Here is a 26,280-nt window from a genome sequence, read left to right on the forward strand (position 1 = left end):
TATTAAGTTCTACTTATGTATATTTCTTCGCCTGTATTCTTCGTATACACAGATTTTTGTTGCACTGGCTACCTCATTCCTCGGTTGCTTCATTCATCAGAACGACAGTTCGTCAGAACATGCAGCCATCGTAACCACAGCATTATATGTCGCTTCTTTTGTTTTTCTTTTGTTCCATCTGCCAACGAGTTTCGACCATCGAGTTTTGAGCGAGGCGATTAATACGGCGCGAATGCCACGAAAGGAACGATCAAACGAAATTAATTATCGCGGCTGGTGCGTATGCCGCGACAAGAACACCTGCGTTTACAGGTTCAGTTGTATCGCCCCCACCCTTTTTCGTGCGGTATCGTTCCGACGTATCGCGCGCACAATGCCCGTCAAATTCCAATTACCGTCAAACACCGGCTGTTATACAAATAACGATTCTTCCTATTTTCTACCGGCTATGTGAACCTGTGCAATTCGTGCACACGTGCATGCGGCACGCGTTTACGTACGCACAGCTATGTGTAATCCGTTTACGGGGTCATTTGGCACTGATCGATTCACGCGCGAGGCCGCGGTACCGATATCGATGTTCGATACCGTTTTAACCAGTTGCTTGCACTTTAATCAGAGGCCTCCACCCGTTGTCGTAATCCCGTTGCGTAATGAATTATGTTACCCGACACCAGGAAATCGAGGAGGAAGAGGATAGCGGCTGCGAAAGCGAAGGTCAAATCCTGACACCACCGTCGAGCCCGGGCTCGGGTCAAGGTCATTCCAACTCCAGTCACTCGTCGAGCGGGAGTTCGATGCTCGATGTGCAGAACCTCAACCTTCATGGGACGGGCGGCAGGAGCGCCATCGTCAGGGTTACCACCAGCAACGCGCAGGGTGTCGCAAGGTAACTGATTTTTCACTAAAAATTTTTGCAATTTACCAAGAACTTTGAGAGATATTTAGAATTAAGAAGTAGTTGAATTAAGGATAATAATTATGGAGGAGGGTAGATAGAAGAGGATAATTAAGGATAACGAAGGTAGAACATTTCAGTTTTGTAGAGCAACGAAGTTGTTTAACTTTAATTTCGAGTTACTTTTACATCGACGAAATTTTCTTGGAAGATTGGCCGAATGATTAACGACAGTTCTATACGAATTCGCCAACTTTTTCTATTTCGTCGAAATGTATGCGCCCGTCTTGGTTGATGATGCATCGTAAAACCGCGCGGCAAGTAAATAAAGAGGCGGCCTTTTAGCATTTACGTGAACTTCGATAATATGTAAATCCTGGAAATCGATGACCTGGAAACTATACCTTCGCTACAATTTCTATTTTCACAAATTCCACTATCGGTGCTAGCCACATCAAACAAATTCTGGAAAATATCTGTTAAAATAACCCAGTCATCAAACAGGAACGGTTGCACGCAAAACCCTCGAATAAAAAGTTCGAGACAGTTTTATGGTCAATTTAAACTTGAGATGCAAGAAGATGCATGATTCTGATATGGCTCTGTTTTTCTTACAGACTGATCTCCGTCACAGCGAATGGTTACCCCGCAGTTGCTGGCACGCAACATGCACACGCAGGGACAACTGCAGCTGCGAGCACCGTAGCTAACAGGCACCACGCGAGGAGCCACGAGCACAGTCCACCTGATACGAAGCGCAGGATACACAAATGCCAATTTCCGGGTTGCAAGAAGGTATATACCAAGAGCTCGCATCTGAAAGCCCATCAGAGGACGCACACAGGTGAGTGATCCTTCCTAACCGCGTTTTTCACGGCACCTACCAGTTGCGAGCGATCGATTAGTTTGCGATTAGAGTCGAAGAGAGAGGTTTAATGGGGCAAAAAGTTTGACCGGAACAGAGCGATCGATGGGGTCGAGTATTGCGCTGGAAACAGAGCGTTCAGACTTCGATTAACATTCCCTCGAGAGTTTCTTTGAGAGATGGTTTTAACTTTCCTTTCGGCTGTATTTACCTACCAAGCTGTTATTAGAGAATGAAGAATTATAGAAGAATTCTTAAAACGAATACCGTTAGATTATTCTCTTTCGTGTCACTTCGTAGTATTTGTACCGTCGGTTGAATGGTAGAGCTTGCGATAATGATCGAGTGTAGTCACTAATCATCGAATTAGAAACATATGTAAAAATTTCATTTTTGACGCTCAATCACAAATGACAGAGTTTCTTCCATCAAAAGATATTTAATAGTCATACAAATGATTCGATTTCTATCGCCACTGAAAATGCTTAGAATCCATTCAAATCACACGTGCACCCATCCCAGATCATTTAACATTGTCATAATGAAAACATAAATTACACAGCACATCATTGCGCGTTAGAAAGTACATAATCAAGGCAAATAGAAGAAAACACAAAGTGTTAAGACGTGTATAACACTTTAGTACTTAATACATTTCGCTATTATAGAGTTCATTCGTTCCTTTCAGTTTGACAAAAAAGAAAATGAAAAATGTTGGAAAGTTTTTAGCGATTCTAATTCGATGACCAAGCAGCGTAAAGTATTCCTTCGGTTCTTACGAACATTCATCACGCTTTCTGTAATTAAGGTGACGCGCGTTACCAATTATCAAATGTACCGATGCTGGCCATTAATAAACGTTACAGAACGCGTCTGTCTTTGTACGATACCGTGCGGTCGCTCGATAATTTTGCGCGTTTCACGCGACACCGCGCGCCCTTTCTTCGCGATTCAGTTAATCGTTAGTCACGCGATTATCCCTGGCGTCTGACGGTGGGGAACGGACGGGAAACAATCGCGGACGTATCTCGGTGAGCAACCAGGGATAAATTCCCCGACGCGTTCCCTGTCTCCCTTATCGCGGTAAATAACAATGCATAATTAATTACGAAGCCGAATTAAGGGAGCCTGTTCGGCTTGTACGACGGCTCTGGGGTACTCGAATCGTGTACGCGAACCGGATGAATGCGAGGCCCATGTGCGCGAAACCGGATGATACATGTTTAATACCATCGAATCAGTCTACCTATGTGTTTTCTTCGATCGATAGAGAGAATAACCGTTCTTTGCATTTCGCGGTACAGCTTAAATTACGCTTATCTCCTAATGAGAATGTAACAAGGCGGCTTGCTTCGTGGTAAAGATTTTCGTTTAATCGGATTTTGATATAGCTATCGCGATTATTTATCGTACGAGATATTCGAGTGAAAAGATGGTTTTCAGAAATTGGATATGATTTTGTACTTATGATAAAATATAAACAAGGAAACTCGATCTACGCTTTTGGTTTTCTACGATTCCTCTTTTAGAATTTATTCAAAATCAAATACTTAATATTTACTACCCTGAACCATCTTTATTCGTTCGTTTGCTTATTTAGGCATACTGAGTATGCAAAGATAATTTTCGAAAAAGCATGCTTCTCCGTTTCATCTATGATAAACATTCATCACGAGGAAACGAACGAAACATGTGAAACATGAATAATCTTCCAACATCCCCATCACTTCGGTAAGTTGCGTTACTTTGTGCGAGGAACTGACCGAACATGTTATTATCATGCAGATACCGCTTCTCTCTTCTTCGTCTCGCGGTTATTCCCCGTTGGTTGCGGCAGCAGGTGATGGCGGAGGACTGTAATTAACGAGGATTCTCCTCTTTCTCGTTCCGCTTGCAACCCCCTTCATCCCTTCTCTTTTCATGCTTTTTGTCTCTTTACGCTTCAAATCCCTTCGGCGGGAGCAGATACGCGTTCAGGTGTACACGCGCGTAATTATCTGCGTACGTTGATTCCACGTCTACAAAATCACTCTTGGTGTTCTTACATATACATATGTAGAAGCATCGGTTATTTTTTTTTGTGTTTCTGATGACGGGAATGCAAGTGCAGTACTAAATTACAACAGTATCGCATTGTTCGTTTGCACTAGACTTTAAACCCGTTGGCCTGGCCAGTTCAGTTCACATTCTACTTACGTTTCGTAACTACCTCTAATGCTCTGTAAAATGTTTCGTTTTGAAATGCCACTCAAATTACCATGTTCCGAATTTCAAAATGTAGTTTGACGTGAAATGCAAGTCGAATTGATCGAATTCGATTCGATGTAAATTCTTCAACGGTAAAATACATCGTTGACCTGGCGGGTAGCCGTCAAATATTTAATCACGCGATTCATTTCACATGCATCGTGTCTTTCATAAATTTATCTGAAAATCCGCTCCATCATTACATCGGATCCCGGAGTGTTTCGCCGCGAGCACACGCGCCCTCGTCCCTGTAATATTGTACGTACAAGTGATTAAACGTGTATACGCGTCCACATATATTTACGCACGTGAATAGTTACACGTGCGCGCACGGCCGCCTTCATATGTGTTTATTTACCTATCCGCGTGTGCACATCTGCATCCATACACGTTGCTTCGTGTCTACAGGAAAGCGCACAGATGTGTAATTTCAACCTCTGTATTAGGGAGGATGAGCTTAGCGAGAGTATTCCTAGAGAAGCGAATAGGTATGGGACAGGTTGATGGAAGAAGAGAATTACAGAGAAACAGGAACAAAAGGGGACAAGGAAGGGGAAACGCTAGAGCAGTACAAGGTGAACGCAAACTAAGGTGGAAGAATTTGGATCTGTACAATATATTTCTATGCAACCATTTCTATTCGAATCATCCTAAATACAATTACACAGTGATAAAAAAAAGTATTTCCACCGAGTAGTTTTCTTCTAAAATATCGTGTAAACTTCAGTCACCTCGTTTATAAATTTATACAAGTTTTTAACGAACATCTGTCGATAATTTCGTTCATCGCTTGTTTCGAAAGCTAAAACAAGTAAATAGGAAATGAATAAAAGCAGAGTAATGCTAGCAAGACGAAGAAAATAAAAAAACAGAAAGAACTAGCGAAAAGTAGCGAGAAGGGAATAGGTAGGTGAAAAGAACGGGGCGAAAAGGGAAAGAAATAGAAATAAAAGAGAAGAGACAGACAGAGGGTGAGAGGGTTGGCAATAAGAGAGAGGTTGGCTGGGATACCTTCATCCTGCAGCGTGGCAGGTACGTCGGGATTGCTTCTCGCGGATCGTTAAGCAGAACTGCTAACTACGGGATTATGCATACTATGGGGCCCCGTCCCGCAATTATGACTCTGTTATGAATTCGTCCTGACGCAAGGATCTCCCTTCGTGCTTGGAACGCGCTGCACCAGACGATGTCTGCGCACGTATCGCACTACGGTCGAACGTTTATTTCGCTGAAAACGTTGGTCGGGGAGAACTGGCTGAAAAGGACGCCACGCGTGTCCTGCCCCCTAGCCGGCTATTACCTCCGTCGTAATTGGTTTCCCGGTGACGGATGTTCCCGCTGACGGATCCCCGGGATTTTCCAGTTAATCGTTCGCCCCGCGGACTCGTGTAACGCTTCGACGTTCACAGGGTTTCGCTTAATCCAATCCGATATTGTTTCCTTTTCGAGTAACCAGTTTTCGATGTCCCATTGTGTTTGCTAGTCCGTCTGCTGTACACGATTGTGCCGAGTACAGGTTCTTGATAGAATATACTTTTATCGTTTTTGTTATGTCGTTCTATAAGTAGCTGTTTTTCTGAGAGTACAAATTTATTTCATTCGATTTTCAAACTTTCAAAGCTAAATAAATATTTGTTTTATCTCCGAAATATAATAACGTGTACTTTACTCTGTATATTTCATATGTTTTTACATAGTATATAATCCTTTAGAGTTTTGCATCTCCGTAAATATATAAACATCTATATGAGCGATTTAGCAATTTTGTAAAAGAGGAGTAGAAAAGCTGGTGTAGGAATAACAAACAATTTGCGGAAATATCCAGATAGTTGTTTATTTTCAACGAGCAATCCCTACCGAGAATAATCTTATTACTTATGAAAATAGTTCAATATTTTAGACACTTCAACCACCGTTCTTTTATTTCTCGAATCAAATTTTATCATCGAAATCAAGTACGAACCTTCAATGCTAGGCACGCGTATGGTTATCCACCGTCGATGTTGCCTTCTCAGATTCCAACGAATTCGAAGAGACGAGGATAGAAAGAGAGAAGAAAAGGTAGTGCTGGTAAGAGACGCAAACGAAAAAGTTGGCTGAAGGCGGGCGGAGAAAAGTCCGCGAGCAACTTTCTTCCAGAGATGGAAATACCGGTATACTTTGATCTCGGTCGGCGAATCTAATTACTGCCGGCTTGGAAGGAGCGTTCGCGAGGACCGGGACGCGAAACGAGGCGAATCGTCGAATCACGGAGTACGGGCGATCGTGTGGCCGAGTCAACATGAAGGCTCGTTACGAATTCCATCGGCGAACTTTCCTTTCGAGGATCTTTCGGCATGTAGATATCCGCCGGGCCAGCAGGAGGTCGTTCATCCCTGACCCAGCTCTCCTTGGGATCTCCCTCTCACTACGTTTCAAGACTCTCGTCTTAACGACGAATCGATCCGATTAGACGATTTAACAGTCAAAGCCATCGTCCAGGGTCCTGTTAATTCCCTTCTAACGAGCCGATAAGATGTTAACTCTAAACAGCGGAGCCAAGTTGATGAGATCGACCGCGGCGTTATGGTCTCGCTGTGAAGCACAGGTTTTCTCTAACTCCGATTTCGTCGTTCACGATATATATCGCAGAATGGAAACGTTGCATTTTTGTTTTCGGCGTTTTGTTTCATTCAGTTGGCGAAATGGAATAGGCACACAACGATTGCATCGACGTCGAGATGGATTTGTCGAGACGTTTAACGGGACACGATTGTTCGAACGAAAAGTATTGCCAGGAGAGCGTTAAACATTTTCGAGGAAACAGGATTTGTTCCTTGTTTATCCACTTTGCCCGTCAATATCGCGTTTCAGTGATTTCTCCGTTTTTACGCTGGCAAAGCCTTTCTATACGATTTCCTCGTGGGAATCGAGGAACTATCGATCCGATGGTCCAACCAGTCTCCCAGCAACTATACGCCCGAAGAAGAAGACGAAGATGGGAAAGAAGAAGGGAAAAAGAGAGAGATTTCCAATTACAGAGACTTTCTGTTCCGGAATTCCATTCCAAACACCATTGTTCTCGCGTCTCGAGCTGTGGACAGGACTTTGATCCCTCTACGGAGTCCAATCGTTTCGTTGGAAACTTTTCGCAATCGTTCCCTTAGTGCTCGTTGATGGAATGTCAATATATTTGGAAAATTAAGGAACGACAGATTCGTTATCCCGTGGATTTGTCCGGCATTGATCGAACGTCCTCGCGTCGCGTTCATGGGAAAAGAAAAATCAGAGAGAAGGAAAACTCTATACGTTCAAACCACTTCGATCGTGTCACTGAATTTTTAATAAACTTCGACAAAGGTCTTGACGAAAATATTTTCACGTTATCATCGGGTTTTTGCGAATCATTTCCAAGATGAGTCGTATTATGATAACGTCATTCGCGTCTCATCGATCTCTCCTGATCGGTTTCGCGGAACCAATAACCAGTTTCGATCGTCCCGTTTTTAATTACAACTTCGTGTAACAACTCGATGATCGAGTACACGGTTTTCCTCGATCGTCGGATATCGGTCAAAGTAACGTACTGATTGTCGTTCGAGCGAATAATATTACGCAGCGAGAGGCAACAGCCGCAAATAGGTCAGCCAAGGCGCGATAATTTACGCCTTAGAAATAGGATGGCGTTCGAACGCGCTTAAATCAAACGAAGGATGAGGAAAATAATAAAAGGCTGCGGAGAGCGCGACCGATACACACAGGCCCTGGAAAATTATTTATCGCTACGTGACTGCTCGCGATGCGTTCTAGCCATTCGGAAGAGGCCGTTCTGCACATTACCAGAGCGTTTCCTCTTTGCATTCACCGCGAGGGATGTATTGAAACCTTTCAAATTTCGCGTCGAGTCGGCGGCTATTGTTCCCACGCGAAAAATAAGGAAAGCACGGCCAGATAATTTATCGAGCTAGCGAGGGAACCAGAACGCGTTATTCTCTTCGAAAACAAACAACGCGAGGAGTTATTGCGTTATCGGACCTGGGATTTGGAAATCAACTTCTCCAGTCGTTTCCAACCTGCTCTTGAACGCCTCGGTTGTTCGTGTAGGAGGTTGAATAATGAGACTACCAGTAGGTGAAATCGTTAATGTATTTAAAAAGGTCCTAGTCGCGAAAGTATGTATATATTCATTTGGTCACAGTTTATAATGATCCGTTTGCGATCGCGTCCGTTTATTTATAAGACGGGGGGAAGTCGGAAGATTCAAATTTGTCTTGTTTTACGGTTACATGTAGCGGCGGCATTGTTTTACTCGGAGTTCATACTCCTTACAATACCTGTGACCTAACGGTCTTGATACTCTGAAGCAAAAGAACATGATTTGAATCGAATTCTAACTCTTGTGCCGCTACATTCGTTTCTGACTCTAGTTCGAAAGGATTCTGACTACGAAATTTAATCGACGTAAACGCCGCATGTGCTCCTCTGTGTCGAATCAAACGTAAATTCCACATGAAAAAGATTCAAGGTTTTAAATTGCTTTATAATCGTTTATTCTGCCATTTTTGCTTTCCTCAAATTCTTTTTATAATATGAAATATCCGAGAACACGCAGAATGAGCAGACTAAAATGATAGGTTTTTGTATGTTTATTATTCCGTTTGATTAAATTATTCTGAAATTATCTGCATGAGCTGTTTACAAGTGAACGTTATTTACCTAACTAAACAAAGTAAAATATGGTGAGCGTACTTAAAATGTTTTAGTTCTCTAAAATAAGACAAGACTGGTGTTTCTCTGCAATCAAATCGATCGACTTTAATCCAATAATTTTCAGCCGTGAGCCTCCCAAAGCAACATTACATCAGTCAAGGTGTTCGAAAGTTTTCTTTCTGCAATATAAATGGCCACTCGGGGAAACGAGAAATCCTGCGGTCGGCTTCGGAATAAATCTTCGTTCCCTACTTGAGTATAATCCAAAATTTCTCCACACGTCGATATGAGAGGGGTGGCCCCGCATTGTTATCAGGAATTTCAAGCCACGACACATTGCAGTAATACGATTCTTAAATAAAATAGCGGGAGAAACCGAACTCGGGCCACTGGTTTTCCACCCTTTTCGCGTATTTCTGCCTTTAGGCGAATGTATCCGCAGGATTGAAAGCGTCTACTCTTACGCTTAAACCTCAAACACGAAGCCTCTCGCGTATTTTCCTCGATACGCGTCGATTGATCGTGGCGTGGGTCGATCTTTGTTTCCACCGTTGTTTGCTTCGTTCGTTGTTTCAATGATAGAATGCGATAGAATTATTTGAATCAAAATGACATTTGAGTGCAGCTAAATAATTTTCTTTGTAATTCACCAAATTCGATTACGAACAATTCTTAGATGATCTACATTTGAAAATAGATTGCTTACTTAAAGACTAATGGTATTCATAATATACAACAAGTTTGATTATTCTGTGCAATGTTTAAGATTGAATTTTAAGATGTTGAAGATTAGGTGATTCAAATAACTATATTTATTATATTTCAAACGATATAAGAGTCAATAGGAACTTCTGAGAGGCGATTTTGCAGAAGAGAGATTCCTCGGTAGGACTAGGTGGTTTGTACAAACTAATTAGCAGCTTGCCGAATCTCGAGTCTTCGGCATTAAGTGCGATTTAACCCGGACCTAACCCGGGAGCCTGTGTGTTTTACCCTGGGCGATCCTGATCAGTTCAGACTAGACACAACTCTATAGCTCCTCCTTTAAGTGTTCAGCGCTAAGCTGTCTAACTTGCTCACCGCGGCAAAGCGGCTGGAAACTCTTAAACCTGAAGCTTTTGTCGTGCATCAATTCCCAAATGATACTCTGATTAATTCACTCCTCGATTATTCGCATTCCCACGCGCGTACTTGCAACCGGGGCAATCGGTGAATACTTAAAATTCTTATCAACGGCTGCTGCATTATTCCCGAAATAATCTTCCCGACCCTTGTATTATTTACAGGAAAGTTCGTTCGGTTACAGATTATACCTTACACACCTCCACTCATAAGTATTAGAATATTTTTAGAAAATGAAGTGAGTCTCAAATAGGCGTTATTATTGAAACCTTTGAGAATTATTATCTCGTTTAAAATCTTAGGCGAAGAAGCTTAACTTTATAATAAGATTAAATTCTTGCATGAATGCAAAATGCTGGTCGATTATCGCTTCCTTGGTAATTTGGACCAATTATCACATCTTGCGTAAAATCAGAATATGTTCTGATACTATATAATGAACGAGGGCGTACATGTATGCATGTAACCCTCTCTTGCTTTGTCTTGCGTGGATACGCGTGTGCACATGCATACAGACACGTGAGACACGGGTGATCTCCGCGTACGTACATATCGATTCGTACCTCGGGCGCTGTTCGAAATACGTTCGAAACACGCAGCGAAGTTAGAAGCCGCCGCCGTCCCTCGTTCGCCACTGCCGATCCCCGGTACCCTGGCACCGCAAACAATTGGAAACGTCGTCAAAGTTCTCGCTACAGTTGACAGCGAAACCGCAGTTCACAACACGAGGAACGTGCTATCTCTAACCGTAGTCGATACCGCTGGGACGGAAACAGGCAGCCAAGAACCCGGGTGTACTCGCACACACCGTTACACACTACCGGGAAAACCACGCGCCCTGTCATCGATCTTCAACGATCGACCGTTTCAACTTTCCGTTACAACTTACTCCGAGACGCTAAGAAGTTTTACGCGTGTGACGTTTCGCACCGAATCTCTTACGCGACTCTATGGTTAATTAGAGGGAGTACTTTCATCTTTGAAATGACTAAATTTAATGTTACAGGGTAGGAAATAGTAGCTAGAAGTAGTAGATCGCATATAGTTTTTAGTTTGTGTTTCTGGAAAGTCCGAATATTTGGTGCGCTGCATTGTGGAATTATTGCCAGTAGAGTAGGCTAGTTATAGTGACGCACGTTGTTCTGATAAAAGAATACAATTTTTTTTTGCAAAATATTTCTTTCCAAAGGGAGGACGGTTTGTTATACGTAAATAGAAAGAATCTTTGGCTTTGTAGTAGTTTCATAAAATTCAACACGATAACATTTCTGCTTTTGCTTGCTATCTACGAAATACAAGTAGAATATTCCGTATATGCTCAGACACGCTGCATTTACAGGAGATCAAATCCTTCTTAAGTATGTTACAACCTGCAACTTCTCCTGTTATTTCTGACGTAAATCCTGTCCACGAAATGTCGCGAACACTTTGCTTTACACAAATTTATGAAATTATTTCCCGAAACATAAACAACGCGAAGTCCATAATTAGAAAGTCGAAGGATGCTGAGTGAGTAAAAGTTCCGCGTGAAAGTTAGTTCTTTACGGAAGTACTTCTTTCTTTCCCTCGAAACACGTGATTTTATCCCCATTCTTCTTTTGAGATCCCGTTTTATATCCGCCGAAACGTTTCCGTTTCCGAAATAAATGCCGCGACCTTCCGAAACAAACACCTCATACGCTTCTCTTTCGGGGCGCACGATATTTCTTTACGGGAAATCCCGTTTCATTTTTCATTTCTATCGTGCTTCATCCTATTTTAGTATACGACCGCGCGCCGCAGTGCCGCCGTCCCGGCGCAAAATTTGTCCCTCGAAAAAGCAACGACTTGCCAACCCGATTCCCTAGCAAAATTTTCCTGAACCGCCCCTGTCTAGGGGTGGGGTTTGACAACGTCGTTTCTCAAGTGGAACGGCGGGAAAAAATATAAAACATCGTACCCGGGAACCCTTCGTATCGTGCGAACGTAAATTCGCCACCACCGCGAACAATCTATCAAGCAACCTTACAAGACAGTCTCTTGCAATTCCAGCTAAACGTATTCTAGAACGTGATGAGTTTTATTAATTCTTACGGAAAGAACGTTGGATATGTCGTTCCGTTATTCGTTAGATATTCTTCGATATTCGTGGATCAGTGGAAAAATTTATTACAGTTCGAAGGGTCTTCGAACTTTGATTAAAATACCGATAGAAAATTGTATCGTCCGGTTGTAAAATTGTCACACGATCGTAACGGTAGGAATAGCGTCCTTTAAAACCAGCTAAATGCGGAAAAATAAAAAAGAGTTGTACAGCGTCCGCTACAATGGCTCTCGTAGAACAATGTAGAATCTTCTTTTGTGGTTTGCGAAGTTTCGCCCTTTGTTACGCGGACTGGAAATTTTTCGCGCGGTTCGTAATATTTTGCTCGAATTCTTCTTTTCTATTTCCTCTTTTCTTCTCTTTTTTTTGTTTCACAATTCACCTTTTCTCCCTTAAACGATCAACCGGCTTTACTTTATCGAATTTTTGTCGCGGACAATCTTGAAAGAAGTTAAATTTAACGAGACAGTCCTCAGGGTCGAGTAATTTTCACGATCCTTTCTTCGTATTAATACAACGCTGCAGCAGCGGGGGGTTAAACGTTCGCAGCTGTAGAAAATCATGTCTCGCTTTGTGGGACGCGCAATTCTTTGCAGGAAGAAAGCTGTTACCGCTTTACAGTCTACGATATTTCTACGAAAGAAAATGAAGAAAATCCGGTTCTCCGCCGTTCCGACTTCCGCGCAAGTGGAACGGATCAAGATTTTTTCGAACGCCGATCCTCGATTTTTGCTTCGTTGGAAATTGAAGTGCTCCGCTTCGCGAAGGAAATTAAACTTTTTTCTCAATTTTTTATCGTATTTAGCCCGCAGTATTATGTCTGTTTGGTTATGGAGCTTTAATAAAAAAAAAAAAAAAAAAAAAAAAAAAAAAATGTGGGACGCGCAATTCTTTGCAGGAAGAAAGCTGTTACCGCTTTACAGTCTACGATATTTCTACGAAAGAAAATGAAGAAAATCCGGTTCTCCGCCGTTCCGACTTCCGCGCAAGTGGAACGGATCAAGATTTTTTCGAACGCCGATCCTCGATTTTTGCTTCGTTGGAAATTGAAGTGCTCCGCTTCGCGAAGGAAATTAAACTTTTTTCTCAATTTTTTATCGTATTTAGCCCGCAGTATTATGTCTGTTTGGTTATGGAGCTTTAATAAAAAAAAAAAAAAAAAAAAAAAGAAAGAAATGGTAGACTTTTAATGGAGAATACATACAGATCGGAGTTAATTAAATTTTCATTTCCGCCGACACGTAATTTTAGAAAATATTCGCTCGCAAAATTTTCATCGTAATTTGACATTTTCCATCGACACGAGTGACGAAAGAAATATCGTATCTCTCCCCGGAAAGTGCAACGTAAAACCGTTTCGCGAAAGCTTGCGATACTAACGTTCAACGAAATTTTACTTTGCGCCCTGCGTTTACTGACTAGCAGCGATTTACTGGCAATCAAATCGTGAAGGAAAACTTCGCAGATATTTCCATGTTATAAATTTCATGCATCGTCGAGAATCATTCAAATTTTCACGATCGAAATTCGCAATTCACATTTAAAATCCGTGAAGAATTTCAAGAAAAATACAGGACACGGTCAGAGCAGTAACTATAAATATTTATTTAAATATAAATAAACATAAACAAATATCTTTCGGTATTCTCCAGCCATCCCTCAACTTCCTGTACATGAAAGAATTTCAATGCTGTCAGGAAAAATTCTCTCCGCGAGGAAGAACATGCATAAAGTTATTCCCAGATTCCTGATCGATCTTCTCCGTCAGGATATCGCTGCTGGTTCGTCTGAATATCCTATGCTGGACAACCAGAATCTCTAGCATGTCGAAACTGTAAAAAATTTTACTTCCATCGACCTGGCGGATTCTCGTCTCTCAGAATCTCTCGATGGTGCACGCGCGCACACTAGAAACGAGAAAGAAAAAGAATCTTCCACGTCCACCGATCTGTCATGCGGATCCACGAAACGTCCTTCGGTATTAGGCGCGTTTCTCTCGTCGAAACGTTTCTCGCGCGGAACGTGTTCGGATGTAAAGGACAGAGGACAGGAAAGAAATAGAAAGAAAGGGAGTAGAAGAGAGACAGGACTAGGGTTGGAATCCTTGGTCATAAATTCCGGTTGTCCTATCCCTGGGCGACATGACGGAAGGTAGCCTATACATCGTCGCCGACGACGGACTTAATAAAATGCAAAGACGACGAACACACATTGCCAGGGACGGTCTGACATATCGACGCAATACCGACCCACTCAGACCTCTCGAGGAACGTCAGATGGAGGGAAGGACATAGAAAAATCGTTTCTACGCCGAACGGGACGAACGTCATCGAGGACTACGTGAAACCAGCCACTTCTAGCTTTCCTCGCCGCCGCGACTGTCCTCGCATCCCTCTTCCTCTATCATGTTCTATTTGTACCGGGTCTGGTTTGCATGGAATATACGCGGAATTTAAAGACGATGTGCATAAAATACAGTTAGGACGGTGAACGAGAATTCGTTATAATGGTAAGTGCGTTGGGAAGTTTCGTTCTCCATGGGTCACATGGATTTTATAAAAATCGCTCGAAGAATATCGAATAACCGTTATTCGAAGCATCAGTATCTCGAAACGCCTGCGAAACCATCGAAGCGTTTTAACTTATTGTTAATAAAACCTTAATCCTATTTTTCCCCGGCATCCGAGGGCTCGACTATGCGACCAAGGGAAACACTACCCTCGGTACCATCGAACAATAACAGCACCCCTTCTTCGGAGGGCAGGAAGAAATTACCCAATCTCCCGAACTGTGCACGCACATCAACAAAGGAGATAAACAGACGACTGATACTCGCACGGAACAAAGCTGGTGGTATGGGATAGGGGGATGCGCGGGGCTGACGTATCGCGTCGTTTAGCAACGTTCGTTACGGGCTCGAAACGAGCGCAGAACAGAGGCGGGACGTCGAGAGGGTAGAGCAGGTTAACACTTTAAGCCGTCCTGTTTAATATGGCTTTATTACGTAGGTGGTAACGAACCGCCGGGAGGCCATTATGCGGCGATAAAATGCGCAATGCACGATGCACCTACACATCGTTCCGCCCCGTCCACCTGGCGCGCGTCTCCGCCGCGGCCGTGACACGCACACTCACACGCGTCCAAGTTGACTGACCCGCACACGCTTCTGTTCGACGCATAATACACGCGCGCGTGTCTCTCGCGGGCGACACACACTGACTGCGGTCGTTCGCCACGTTACGCAGTCACCATGGTTACTCGAAATTCAATTTGCCTTTTCGATGGGGCCTATGCACGCACGCGACACGTCGCACGTTGATTTTTTCCTGCTTTTTCTCCCTTTCTTTTTTCGCCTTCTCTCTCTATTTGTTTTTCGTTCTTTCTCTGCTTTTTCCTTCTCTCTCCCTTCCCTTTTTTTTTGGTTCGTTTAATTGCACGTGTAATGGCCCCGTTGATTTTTTCTGTAATTCTGTTCGCGGCCGGGGATTTTAGGTTGTAGGGGGGAAGGGTGCGATTCCACGGTAGAACGAGGCAAAGGTGAAATGGAAGGTGCATTATTGATCGAGAGGGACTAATGTCCTGATAATGAGAGGGCATAGAGATAGGGGATCGGTGTACAGAGATAAAGTTAGAGGGTGTAGATACGGCCAGAGGGTTATAATGATGAGAGGGTAATGGGATTATGATTGTTTGACGTTTCGTTGTTTTACAGAAAAAAAGAAAGAAGAAAGGGGGATGTTTTAAAGTGCACACTTAAAAATTGCTATTCCAACATCATGAATATTCGAATACGTAAATTTACAGAATGTCTCCATATAATTCTTCGAAATGGTGCGCATTATTCATATAAAACACGAGAAACCATTTTTCGATGGCTTTGCTTCACTGTTCTATTTACTCTACTCCGAAACGCAGCTGCATATTGCAGTTGCACCGAGAAAGGAGCTGTATTACAGATATAAATGCTGTTGCACTAAGCATTCAACCTCTAGCTCTATCGATATTCCCTATGCATATTCGGAAAAGATCTATAGCACATTCCAGTTTTATTAAAATTTTTCTGAGTCATCTTGTATTTACATGTTATTTCAAGTATACAAAATTAGTTCTATTCCGCGCAAAATAACGTCGAATCAAACAACTATCCTGAATTTAAATCAGGAATGCCGCTTTCATCGATACATCGCAAAGCAATAGCAAACTCGACACAAGTCACGTCGCCGTTCCTAGAACGGAAGCGCGAGACTCAAGTTCTGCCTTTCTTCACGCAATTCTATGGTACCTTATGCAGTCACCAATTTTTCCTTCCGCCACTCAAGCGCCGGGAATGTATTCGCAGCAGCCTCGCGAATATATTGCTTCGCCACCTCCGAACAGTTTATCCTTATCGTTCGCGAAATTCTTGCTGCCAGCCTTGGCTGCGGCAATTTCTAGTCGCGCACGGGAAGATAACGCTCATCCCCCATCTCACGGATGCTCGCGCGAGGGTAGTTCAATCGAACGCACACGGAAGGATACACGAGGACGTGAGCGTCGTTTTTTCTATAGAAAGTCGCGGCTATCTCTGACAAAGCAACCAACCAGCGTGACACGAGGTGTGAGAGAATCGGATTTGGTTATGCGTCGCCACGTTCGCGCTGGATTTGTCGTCGTTACTTCCCACGATGGGGTGGAACTCGTGGAAAAAGCGAATCTCGTCGCGGAACAATTTCGAAGCTAGGAATTGGATGGTGTGTAAATTTTTCCAACCTCCGTGCATCGATGTTGAGTAAACGTCAATCGTAACTCTGTCTTGTCTTCCGGCGCACGGCATCGAGTAGAATTTTCTCCTCGTCAATTCATTTGCAGGAATTGATCCTCCCGTGGAAGAGGAGGGGAATATTAAGGAAATCGTAACGAATAGCTTCACGGATGTCTTCGGCGATAGCTCGACACGATGGGGATTGCGTGCGTTTAAAAAAAGCGGTCGGAGCGTGTTACTGGAATTGAATGAAGTAGGGTGCCCGCGTTGGTGCGTCGTTAGGTAGGTCCCTGGGCTTGTAAAGTGGTTGCACGATCGTGGAGAACGTTGAAAGGGAGAAAGTTCTGCTTCTTGCTGCGGTGAGAGGATTCGCAGAGAGGATTAGTGAAACGCTACAACCTTTTTCTCTACTATGTTCGCGTCTAGCTTGCTTTGCGTAAAGAAAGAAGGTTGATGAATTATTCCAGGAAAACATTATTATTGCGAAAAAAAATCGCGATCAAAGATTACATTAAATTTCGTTCGCGAATTTCTTTGAGCGATTAGTGGTATGATACGACGCGAGGGAGAACAATATTACGGTGACGCGAATTTTTTTAAGATCACGCGTTCGCGGTACGACCACGACATTACCGCGTCTAAATTACACGCGAAGCATTCGCAGCCGCGCGCAAACAAGCACGCGACAATAAAAACAGCACATCACGCGAATGTCGACTGCGTTAAAGGCTTCTTCTCTCTCCTGCTCCTTTTCTCGTGATTCTCCCTGTCAGTCCCTCTCTTTTTTTCTTTTTTAATTCATTAAGTTTAGGGTCGCACGATGTAGATGTCAAAACGTTTTACTTCGCGGTTTCATACGCGCGTTTATATCGTCTTTTCCACGCGGTCGCCATTACGCGCTCCCCCATTCTTTCGTTTTTATGAAGGAATAGCGTATACACTTCGTCTTGATTAGAGACGCGACAAACATTGGACGAGGAGAATCACCTTCCGTCGAAGACAAAAACTTGCTTTCGATTCTGCTACTTTTCTGAAAAGCCACGATGAAGCGTCTCTGAAACTTTAACGACAATCATCGAAGCCCCCGGAGTTGCTTCAATCTTCCTAGCTGCCTTTCAAACTGCTAGCGCCTTGCTAAATCCACCAAGACAAAGTCTTTCCAAGTTTTTCAACCTTTAATAGCGGGCTTTAAGGTCTTTGAGAGTTCTTCCAGTCTTTCCACTATGCTTTCCCCATTTTCTACGATATTTTATTTAACAAAAATCCCCTAATCTCAAATCGAGACAATTCTCTCTTTACATGCAACGATCAAATGCTTACCCGCATTCTTATCAATTGGTCTTTATCTTTTTTCCGATATTTTGCTTTTTATTTTTTTAATTTTCACTCTCTCCTCCTTTTACACGACACGAAGTCCTAACAGTTTGTTAAACACAACAGCAAAGCGCCACAGGTGGCGCGTCCGCATTTCCTGTCCTGTAATGCGGTCTCATCAACGTCAGCCTCTTTCTATATTACCAAATAGATTATTTACGTGTTAATAATGTGCCAGCCCGTTCCATGATCGTCCCTTGTCGCGGCACACGTGCTACCAGAGGATCCATTCCTCCTTCAGTCGCCCGCCACTTTATTGTCGATCCACCAGCCGGCAGCGTTTTATACGTGGAATTTTATATACCGTCCTCGGTTTTAGTAATTTTAAGGGACGCGCGTGGCCGGGACAATAAAACCCCTTTCGTCGTGTGCACGTCTATTGTGTCGCGGAATATCGGAAAGTTATGGAGGTTAGTACATATGTGAAGCTTATTAAAATTTTCACGATCAGGATAAGTTGCGTGTTACTAGTTTTAGTATGGTAATTATGTTTCCGATTTCCACGCCTGGAATAATTTAGTTCCTCGAATCTAAACGGAAGTCATCTAACTCTCGATTCTTGAAGCGTAGATCGCTCGTTTTTCCTAAATTTTATCAAGGGATTAATCCTTAGTGTCTTCTAGATACAAGAATTTATTCCAAAATTTGCTTATATGCTCTTGTATAACCTGTAACAGTTGCTACAATGAAGAAATTTCTTCAAAGTAAGGTAAATCATCGTAACTAATATATCGATTCTATTTCGTTCCAGGAGAGAAGCCGTATAAGTGCAGCTGGGAGGGTTGCGAGTGGCGATTCGCGCGTTCCGACGAGCTGACGCGCCACTATCGCAAGCACACTGGCGCGAAACCGTTCAAGTGTCGGCATTGCGACCGATGCTTCTCTCGCAGCGATCATCTAGCCCTCCATATGAAGAGACACGTGTAATCGATCGTCACAGAGAACGGTCCTCAACGCGCGGAACAGTCCAGGACCGGCAGACGAAGCTCCTTCCTTCCCGAGGATTCCCGAGGCCGTCGAGCAACACGGCCTCCACGTGATTGCGTTTCTTCCACAGATACCTGACGATTCACATCGAACTCGATCACCGACGATCGACCGCTACGATGGCCCTCAATTTGGCCACGATTTTCGTCGGAGTAATACGATCGCAAGATATTCTGCTGGCTTTGATACTGTCTATAAGAGGGAACCGATGATGAGCGAGACGATCGGTGAAGAACGGCCACTTCTGGTGGCGATTATCCATTAGAACGGACAACAATCGATCGACGAACGATAAACGATCGGTTTTGAACCGTGTCGTTGAGATTATAGATTCAAGACACTTCGTAGGTTGACGATTGCAATTGGAAATCGCAATCGGAAAAACAGGTAGACGCGCGTTCCTCTGTTCTTCGAGGCAATTCGTTTAGACTAAAAGGCGAGGAGTAGAGACAGGAAGAAGGTCTGATGACATTTACTACGCGAGAAACGCTTGCACTAGAGACAGCAGGTGGGTCGACAACGATCAGATGCGGATTAGACTGGTATTGTTGATGCGATTAGACGGAGCCACCGGGGCGAGCAGCTGGAAGACAACGCGCTACGAGTCTCGTCCCGGGAAGTTAATCACTGCCAATTCATTAAATTGTAAGATCGGCGCGTGTACCGTCGAAGATATAGCCTACGCGAATGGCTGCTTCGGAGTCAGAGGAAGTTTATCGAACGAGTGAAATTGTCCGGCGACAGCGGTGTACAGCTCGTGTGTGAACCCTTGTAAGCCGTCTGCCTTCCGTAAAACGGTCGAATTCCAGAAACCGAAACTTTAACTAACGCAAAAAAAGAGAAAGAAGAAACGATAATTAAGATAAACTAAAATAGTAAAAGAATAATGATAAAAGAAACCTGATAAAAGGATGAAACGTAGCGCACACAGTTTGAGAAACACCGATCTGACGATGTTTCAAAGGCGTCGCGTTTAGATTCGAACGAAAGTCAAGGAAACCCGGTTCGCGAGGACAATAATACGCTGTCTATCGGTGCCAAAACGTTATTTCCTTTCTCTTTCATTTACCCTCTTCTTTCTTACACGTATACACAGAGAAAACCATATATATTACACGTATACACGCGTACTATGCTTCTCCCTCTTATATCCCAATGAATGGGGGCCACGGGAAAAGCAGTTGGTGGGTGGGAAACGTGCACGACGCTTTTGAGCTTCGATCCTTCGACGGGTGGCAATAATCGAAATTGTATTCGCGACCCGGTGGAACGCGGAACCGTGTCACACGGAGGTGTGTTGTAAGGGGGCGGCGGATGAGGGCACGAAGCGAGAGGACGAACCGTAATTGAATACGTGATTTCGGCCAGTTTCGACGGAGGCAAAGTTTACCCGTGCTGTGCGCTAATCCCAAATTTACAGTGCGAATTATATCGCGAGGCACCTCCATTCGACCGATGATCCGGTCCGCCGCCCTTTCGTCCTTTTACCATAGCCTCGTTTCCACCGGGAGCTTGTGCGAATGATACCGATATATACGATAGACGAGAAAAAAAAAAGAACACTAGAATGATCCTATTCAACGATAGATTCGACCGTTTTACTCATCGAGAATATTCACGAGTGATTTTTAAGGAAGAAAGAATCGCGTACAATCCTCGAACACCGGTTCGAGGGTACTTTTTTCCTTAAAAAAGAATTCGACCGAACGGGGCTTCTTTCGTAGTGGCGCGCGTCCTATGGTTTTTAACGAAAATAAGTGGAGAAAAAAAAGTATATACGGAATCTGACTTTGTACTTTTGTACGATTGCTTTCTAGGTAACGTTCTCCTGTTTTGTTTCACGCGTAACCGCGCGACGTATGGACGGGGGTGGCGACGCGTCCCGGCGCGGCGGGCAAGATTCTTGTCGGAGGCTCAACAGAAATAAATGATATATATATATTTTTTAATATTCTCGTCTTACTCACTGAAACAATATATTGTTATACATAAGGGATTATACAAAGTATAAACGGGCAACATTCCGCACAAAGCTCTAGAACCGTTTCCACGCGTCAGACTCACCCGCCGAGCACGCCACCCCCTCTCGTACGCACGCAAAACCCGGATGGCAGACGGCGCTCGCAGTTCACCTCGACTATGCGTGTCCCGGGAACACTATGATCTTCCGGTCGATATGCAACGTTGTCTCGCTAATCATCGATTTCCGTGCGGACAAACGGGATCGAAATCACGTAGGGAAATGACAGTGGAGGGGAATATAAATGGAAACGCAAAAAGGAGGAACGAGAAAAAGGAGGGGAAAGAGAAACTAGAGAAACGTAACGGAAAATGAAAGAAAAGAAAAACGTTGACGAGGGGTAACGCAAATTAGTTACTTGAAATAAAAATGTGAATTGTATCCGTGGACTGAACGAACGAAGGATCGCAGATCGCTCATCGAACGAATGGTGAACAAAATAGAGTAGTAAAAGCGATTAAGAAAGAAATTAAAAAAGAAAATAGAGTAATAACGTAAAACGATTAAATATGAATGGAGTAAGAGAAACAGAACGTGAGGGCAAGGAGTTTACCGCTTAAGAAGACTAATCTTACCTGAAAGCGCGGAACGGCGCAAAGAGCGGCCGAACTGGCGGGCGAAACGAAGATTTAAAGGGAAAGAATAAAAAAAAAAGAAACTAAATTTTAAATGTTCAGTGGCCAAATAAATTAACTGATAACGCACGTAGAACGTAACGATACCGTACCTACCAAGTAAGCCTGACTGATATGAGAGCGTCGACGCGGTTCGCGCGCGTGTGGTTGCGTATGTATGTATGCGCGTTATTCGATGTCTGTGGCACCTGTGTATTTCTTCTTTTCTCTATAATATTTTTTTCCTTCTTTCTTTGCGTCAATTTGCGTGAGTGTGTCAAGGAGGTGTGTACGCTTGAGTGACCACATTTCTTTTTCCTCGCGAGAATGTGTTCCAAAAACGATTTCGGGGGTTGTAGAAAGGTATAAGCTGTGACGAGGATTTTCAAAGAAAACGAACATGCATAGGGAAAGAGAGTGAGAAAGAGCGAGAGAAAGACACAAACGAATCCAACACAGGGAGAGAGCATAAAAAAAAGTAAAGAGAAGAAAAGGTAGAGTATGCGTGTGAGAGAGAAAGTGTGAGAAAAAGAGTGTGAGAGCAGAACACTAAGTTTGTATATTGTGCAATTTTTGTCAGTGTTTCATTATTTGTTACCATGTTCACGGATAATTATAAATAAAGTAAATATATATATGCAGCATTTACAAGGACTTAGGATAAACGAAGATAAACGAGAAGCCAGATGTCTTTTTGATAGCCATATACTGCGAGGTATCGCGCGGCGCCCCGATACAGAGGACGCCCCGACCGCTCTTTTTTCTCGATACACATTTTTTCTTTTTCCTTTGTCTCTGATAGGGCGAGAGTGGCGAGAACGAGGATACGAAAAACGGTGCTCGTCGCTCGGTCACGACGCTCCTCTCGTTACATACACGAACCCGTCGTCCGGATCGTTCGCAAACCCCCAACGATCAAACGAGCCCGCGTTTCGCTCGATCCTCTCGCTCCTCGAGATCGGAAAATCTCGAAACGATTCGTACCATCTTCTCTCTTCGCGGGCTCTCCGCTTCGTGTATCTAGCGCGACTGAGAAGCTTTCTCGACCTGCGACCGACGGCGACTTTAACCACGAGGAGTAGAGGAAAAAGATGGGGTAGGAGACGGAACGATCGAGTCGTAATGATCGGACCTCGCGATCGCGACGAGCGTTTCGCGCGTTTCCATCCCGGCGACCAACGAAACACTGTAGATATAAATACACGTACATTAATATAATACGTAACGAAGGATCGCACGCGAATGAAAAGATCCGCGTTTGTTTCAAACTCGAGCAATGCGAAGCAAGCGTGTAATGGATGAAAAGGGTCGATATAGAGAAGATTAGGAAAGACAGATGATACAGGTGTAATTAAAAGAGAGAAACGATAAGTCGAGCGAGTGAAGATAAGGCGAGAGAAAGCGGGCACCTTAAGAAAACTAATAAATGGTAGTTAGAAGTTTAGATAGATGGATAGCTAGAACGTTAGATAGACACCTTAGATAGGCAGATAAATAGTTCGACGAAGAGAGGAAAGGCGGAACGAAAAAGAAAGAATGAAAGATCGGGGTGAATTGGGGACGGGTGGGAGGGGGGATTTAAAAGAGTTATTATATATAAATGAATAAAAAAAGTCTATAAATATAGATAGGTGGATATACATAGATAGAGATGTAAGTACCTAAGAGAAACTCTAAGGAATCTTTTAGAAGATACTGTATCGTTGTACGAGGTACAATAGATGGACATAAGTGTTTTATGATACTTGCGTACAATAAGGTCGAGACGAAGCGTGAGGAATATAGTGTATAAGAAGATGGTGAATACGGTGAAGAAAAAAGAAATATTCCAACGAGCATGGGCACGAAGAGCGTACATGAATACCGAGCAGTTCACGAAAAGAAAGAAGAATAGGGAAGAAAGGGGAAGAAAGGCAGACAGATGCGGCACGATTCGTAATTGTCTTAATTGTGGTCTGAAATATTTTCAGTCATGTTGTATAGTAACTCTGTGAATTGCAGGATTTTACGTGAAAGCGAGGAAGACCGTGAGTGACAGAGAGCCGGCGTGAATGGATGAGTGTCGGGGGAGAAAGCGTTCGAATGAAAATGGAAGGTAGAAAAGAGAAACGACGTGAGAAACAGACGCGACCGAAGGACGTAAGGGATAAAAAAGGAACAGCACGAACAAAATGGGATAAGATCTATTTTAGGAAGAAACAGGCGAGGACTCTTCGTTTAAATTCAATTCGACGCGTTCGATTTTTACTGTTCGTGTCGTCGAACAGGTATCGTAAAATAGGAGAAGAGAAAAAACGGGAAGAATACGATGAAAAATAGGGCATGTGTAACATTCAATACACTAAGAAACGAACTGATTAAAGAACTAACGTTATTTTTAGGAAATTACAGCTTTAGAAGAGATTTAAGTAAATAGCGAGGGAAAAGGTGGTTAGGCTAAGTGCTAAGGGTAATTTAGTTTCGCGTGTTGAAGCTTTTCTGTGTGAGTATAGAAGCGAAAGAGCGGGAGAGAGAGCGAGAGAAAGAGAGATAGAGAAGGGGGAGCACGGGGGGCAAAAATTGCGAGAAAGAAGAAGAGAAAGTGTTGAAAGAAGAAAGACGAAATAAAACTAAGCAGAGAAATGTGGGAGGGATCGAAGCATGCTTATGAGAGGGTGGGGAAGAGAGATACCTATATTTTAAAAAAGTGACCTTTGGCATTTAAAGACTTGTAAAAATCATGCAACGAGTTAATTGAAACAAAGAACAATATCAAAGAAAACAAAAAAAAATATCACAGGGGGCGCAGCGTATTAAGGGGCGTCCGTCCTTCTCCGCGTCTCTAATTTCATCTCACACGAATATGCACCCATACATTAAGATATCACACACGTACGAACTAATACAAACGTAAGCACATCTGCAAGGAGAATATATCCTAAGAATCAGCCAAAGTTCAACGCGAACAAGGCGATCGGATAAACGTTTATCTCTTCGTATACCGACAGAAAAACGACAAGACGCGGTTCGTGACACACTAATAGCGACACGAGTCTCTCGATACCACCGATAACACACGGTGCACACCGATGAAAAAAAAGGTAACAACGGAAAACGCAAATTTACACATGCACATACCAGAAAACACAAACACACACGCTCATGGAAATATTGGGAAAGGAAAGAATAGCATCGTTGTCTACCCACTACACGTTATGTACGTACGCGTGTCTCGATCTCGATGCGACACAAGTGCGGGAAAAAAACAGAAGGGTAAAGAAGGACGGAAAAGGAACGCGGAAAGGGATAACATACCAACAAGAGTTCTTGGCGAAAAAAAAAAAAAAGGCGAGAGCAAAGAAATTCGGTTACAACGCATAGGGTATATGAGAGGGAAAACACGGGATGGTAGGGAGGCGAACAATGCATTCCGATAAAAAAATCGCTTTTCACGAGGTACACGAGAACCGACGAATCACAGGAAAGTCGGGCTGCCTCCAGGCCTAACTGAAAAGGAACCGAACGATTTCGGTCATGACTCTATCTTCGAGGTACTCGCCGCGAGAACGAATCGCCTCTCGTCCATTGGGACGCGATTCCCCTGGAACAGCCTGGTTGTTTAATCTCCAACGAGCCGTAGAAAAAAAATAGAAAAGAATAAAACTGCAGAATGGGAAAGGAAAGAAAAAGAAACAGGTAGTGGCTCGACGGTTGTTCCCTAAGGGGTAGAAGAAGGTGTGTCTCGTGGCGCGAGCCAGAAATTGACTTCGAAAATGGAAAACAGTCACTGCATAGTCACTATCGTCATCCAACACAATTCATGGTAGGGTATAATAGTATTTTTAGGGATTTTATACAGACATGCGACCGTGCTCTATGTTTTAATCACGATTAACTGTCGATCATTGACGTTTCTTCTTGTACGTAAAACGAACACGGTGTTTCTAGATGTATTAATAATTGCATTATACATTGCAGTGAAGAGTGAAAGGCGAACGCTTGAACGAATAAATATATCTTACGTGAAATTGTGCGATTCTATTGTGACGAAAGGGGATCGAGCGAAAGACCGAGAATTTTCGTGCGAGCGAGTCTAATTTTTTTCTGGAATTCTGTACCTCGTTGTGTATACATCTCTATTTGTATAATTGTGAATATTAACATATTAGGATAATGTGATTTATTACGTGTGATCCTGCGCGTAAAAAGACGTGGAGAAACTTTAAGCGAGTATTTTGTATTACGACAAAGCGGAACGCAAACTAAAGATACAAAAAAAAGAGGAGAAAAATTGCGAAACTAATGCGTGCGATAGAGAGGCAGAGGGCAAGTAAATCGAAGACAGATAGAGAGAACGGGATTAAGCGAATAAAGAGTCTTGTAATCGCAGCTTTTTTTGCCGCTGGGGAATATAATTGTAATAAACGAAGAATGCGCTTGCGCAGCCGTCGCTCCTTTCTCTCAGCGTTATTTCTTCCTGTTTGTCTTCTTCTTCTTCTTCTTCATCTTCTTCTATTAACGCTGTGTTGTGTACTAATTCTTCGTTCCCTCACCGAGGTGATAGATAATCCCGGAACCACGAAATTATTCTACAGATCGCTAAGAACTGAAAGAATAGAAAAAAATTTCGCTGTACGATATTAAAATATAACATTTTGCAA

General features: G+C 43.2%; 1 protein-coding gene across 2 annotated transcripts in view; it reads left to right on the forward strand.

Moving 5' to 3' along the window:
- The window catches only part of LOC100748084 (Krueppel-like factor 6), a 281,466-nt gene extending 256,122 nt beyond the window's left edge, over window positions 1-25,344 (forward strand). The window contains exons 4-6 of one of the 2 annotated variants that reach the window (XM_003486999.4): window positions 678-889; window positions 1,516-1,742; window positions 18,771-25,267. In XM_003486999.4, coding sequence (XP_003487047.1) covers window positions 678-889; window positions 1,516-1,742; window positions 18,771-18,946 — 615 coding nt within the window. In that variant the 3' untranslated portion in view covers window positions 18,947-25,267. Of the gene's footprint in view, window positions 1-677; window positions 890-1,515; window positions 1,743-18,770 lie in introns of both variants that reach the window. The other variant, XM_012381883.3, reaches the window with a different exon arrangement.
- Window positions 25,345-26,280: the final 936 nt, after the last annotated feature.

The sequence above is a fragment of the Bombus impatiens genome, unplaced genomic scaffold (assembly GCF_000188095.3).
Source record: "Bombus impatiens unplaced genomic scaffold, BIMP_2.2 scf_0136, whole genome shotgun sequence".
In the NCBI taxonomy this organism is placed as follows: Eukaryota; Metazoa; Arthropoda; class Insecta; order Hymenoptera; family Apidae; genus Bombus; species Bombus impatiens.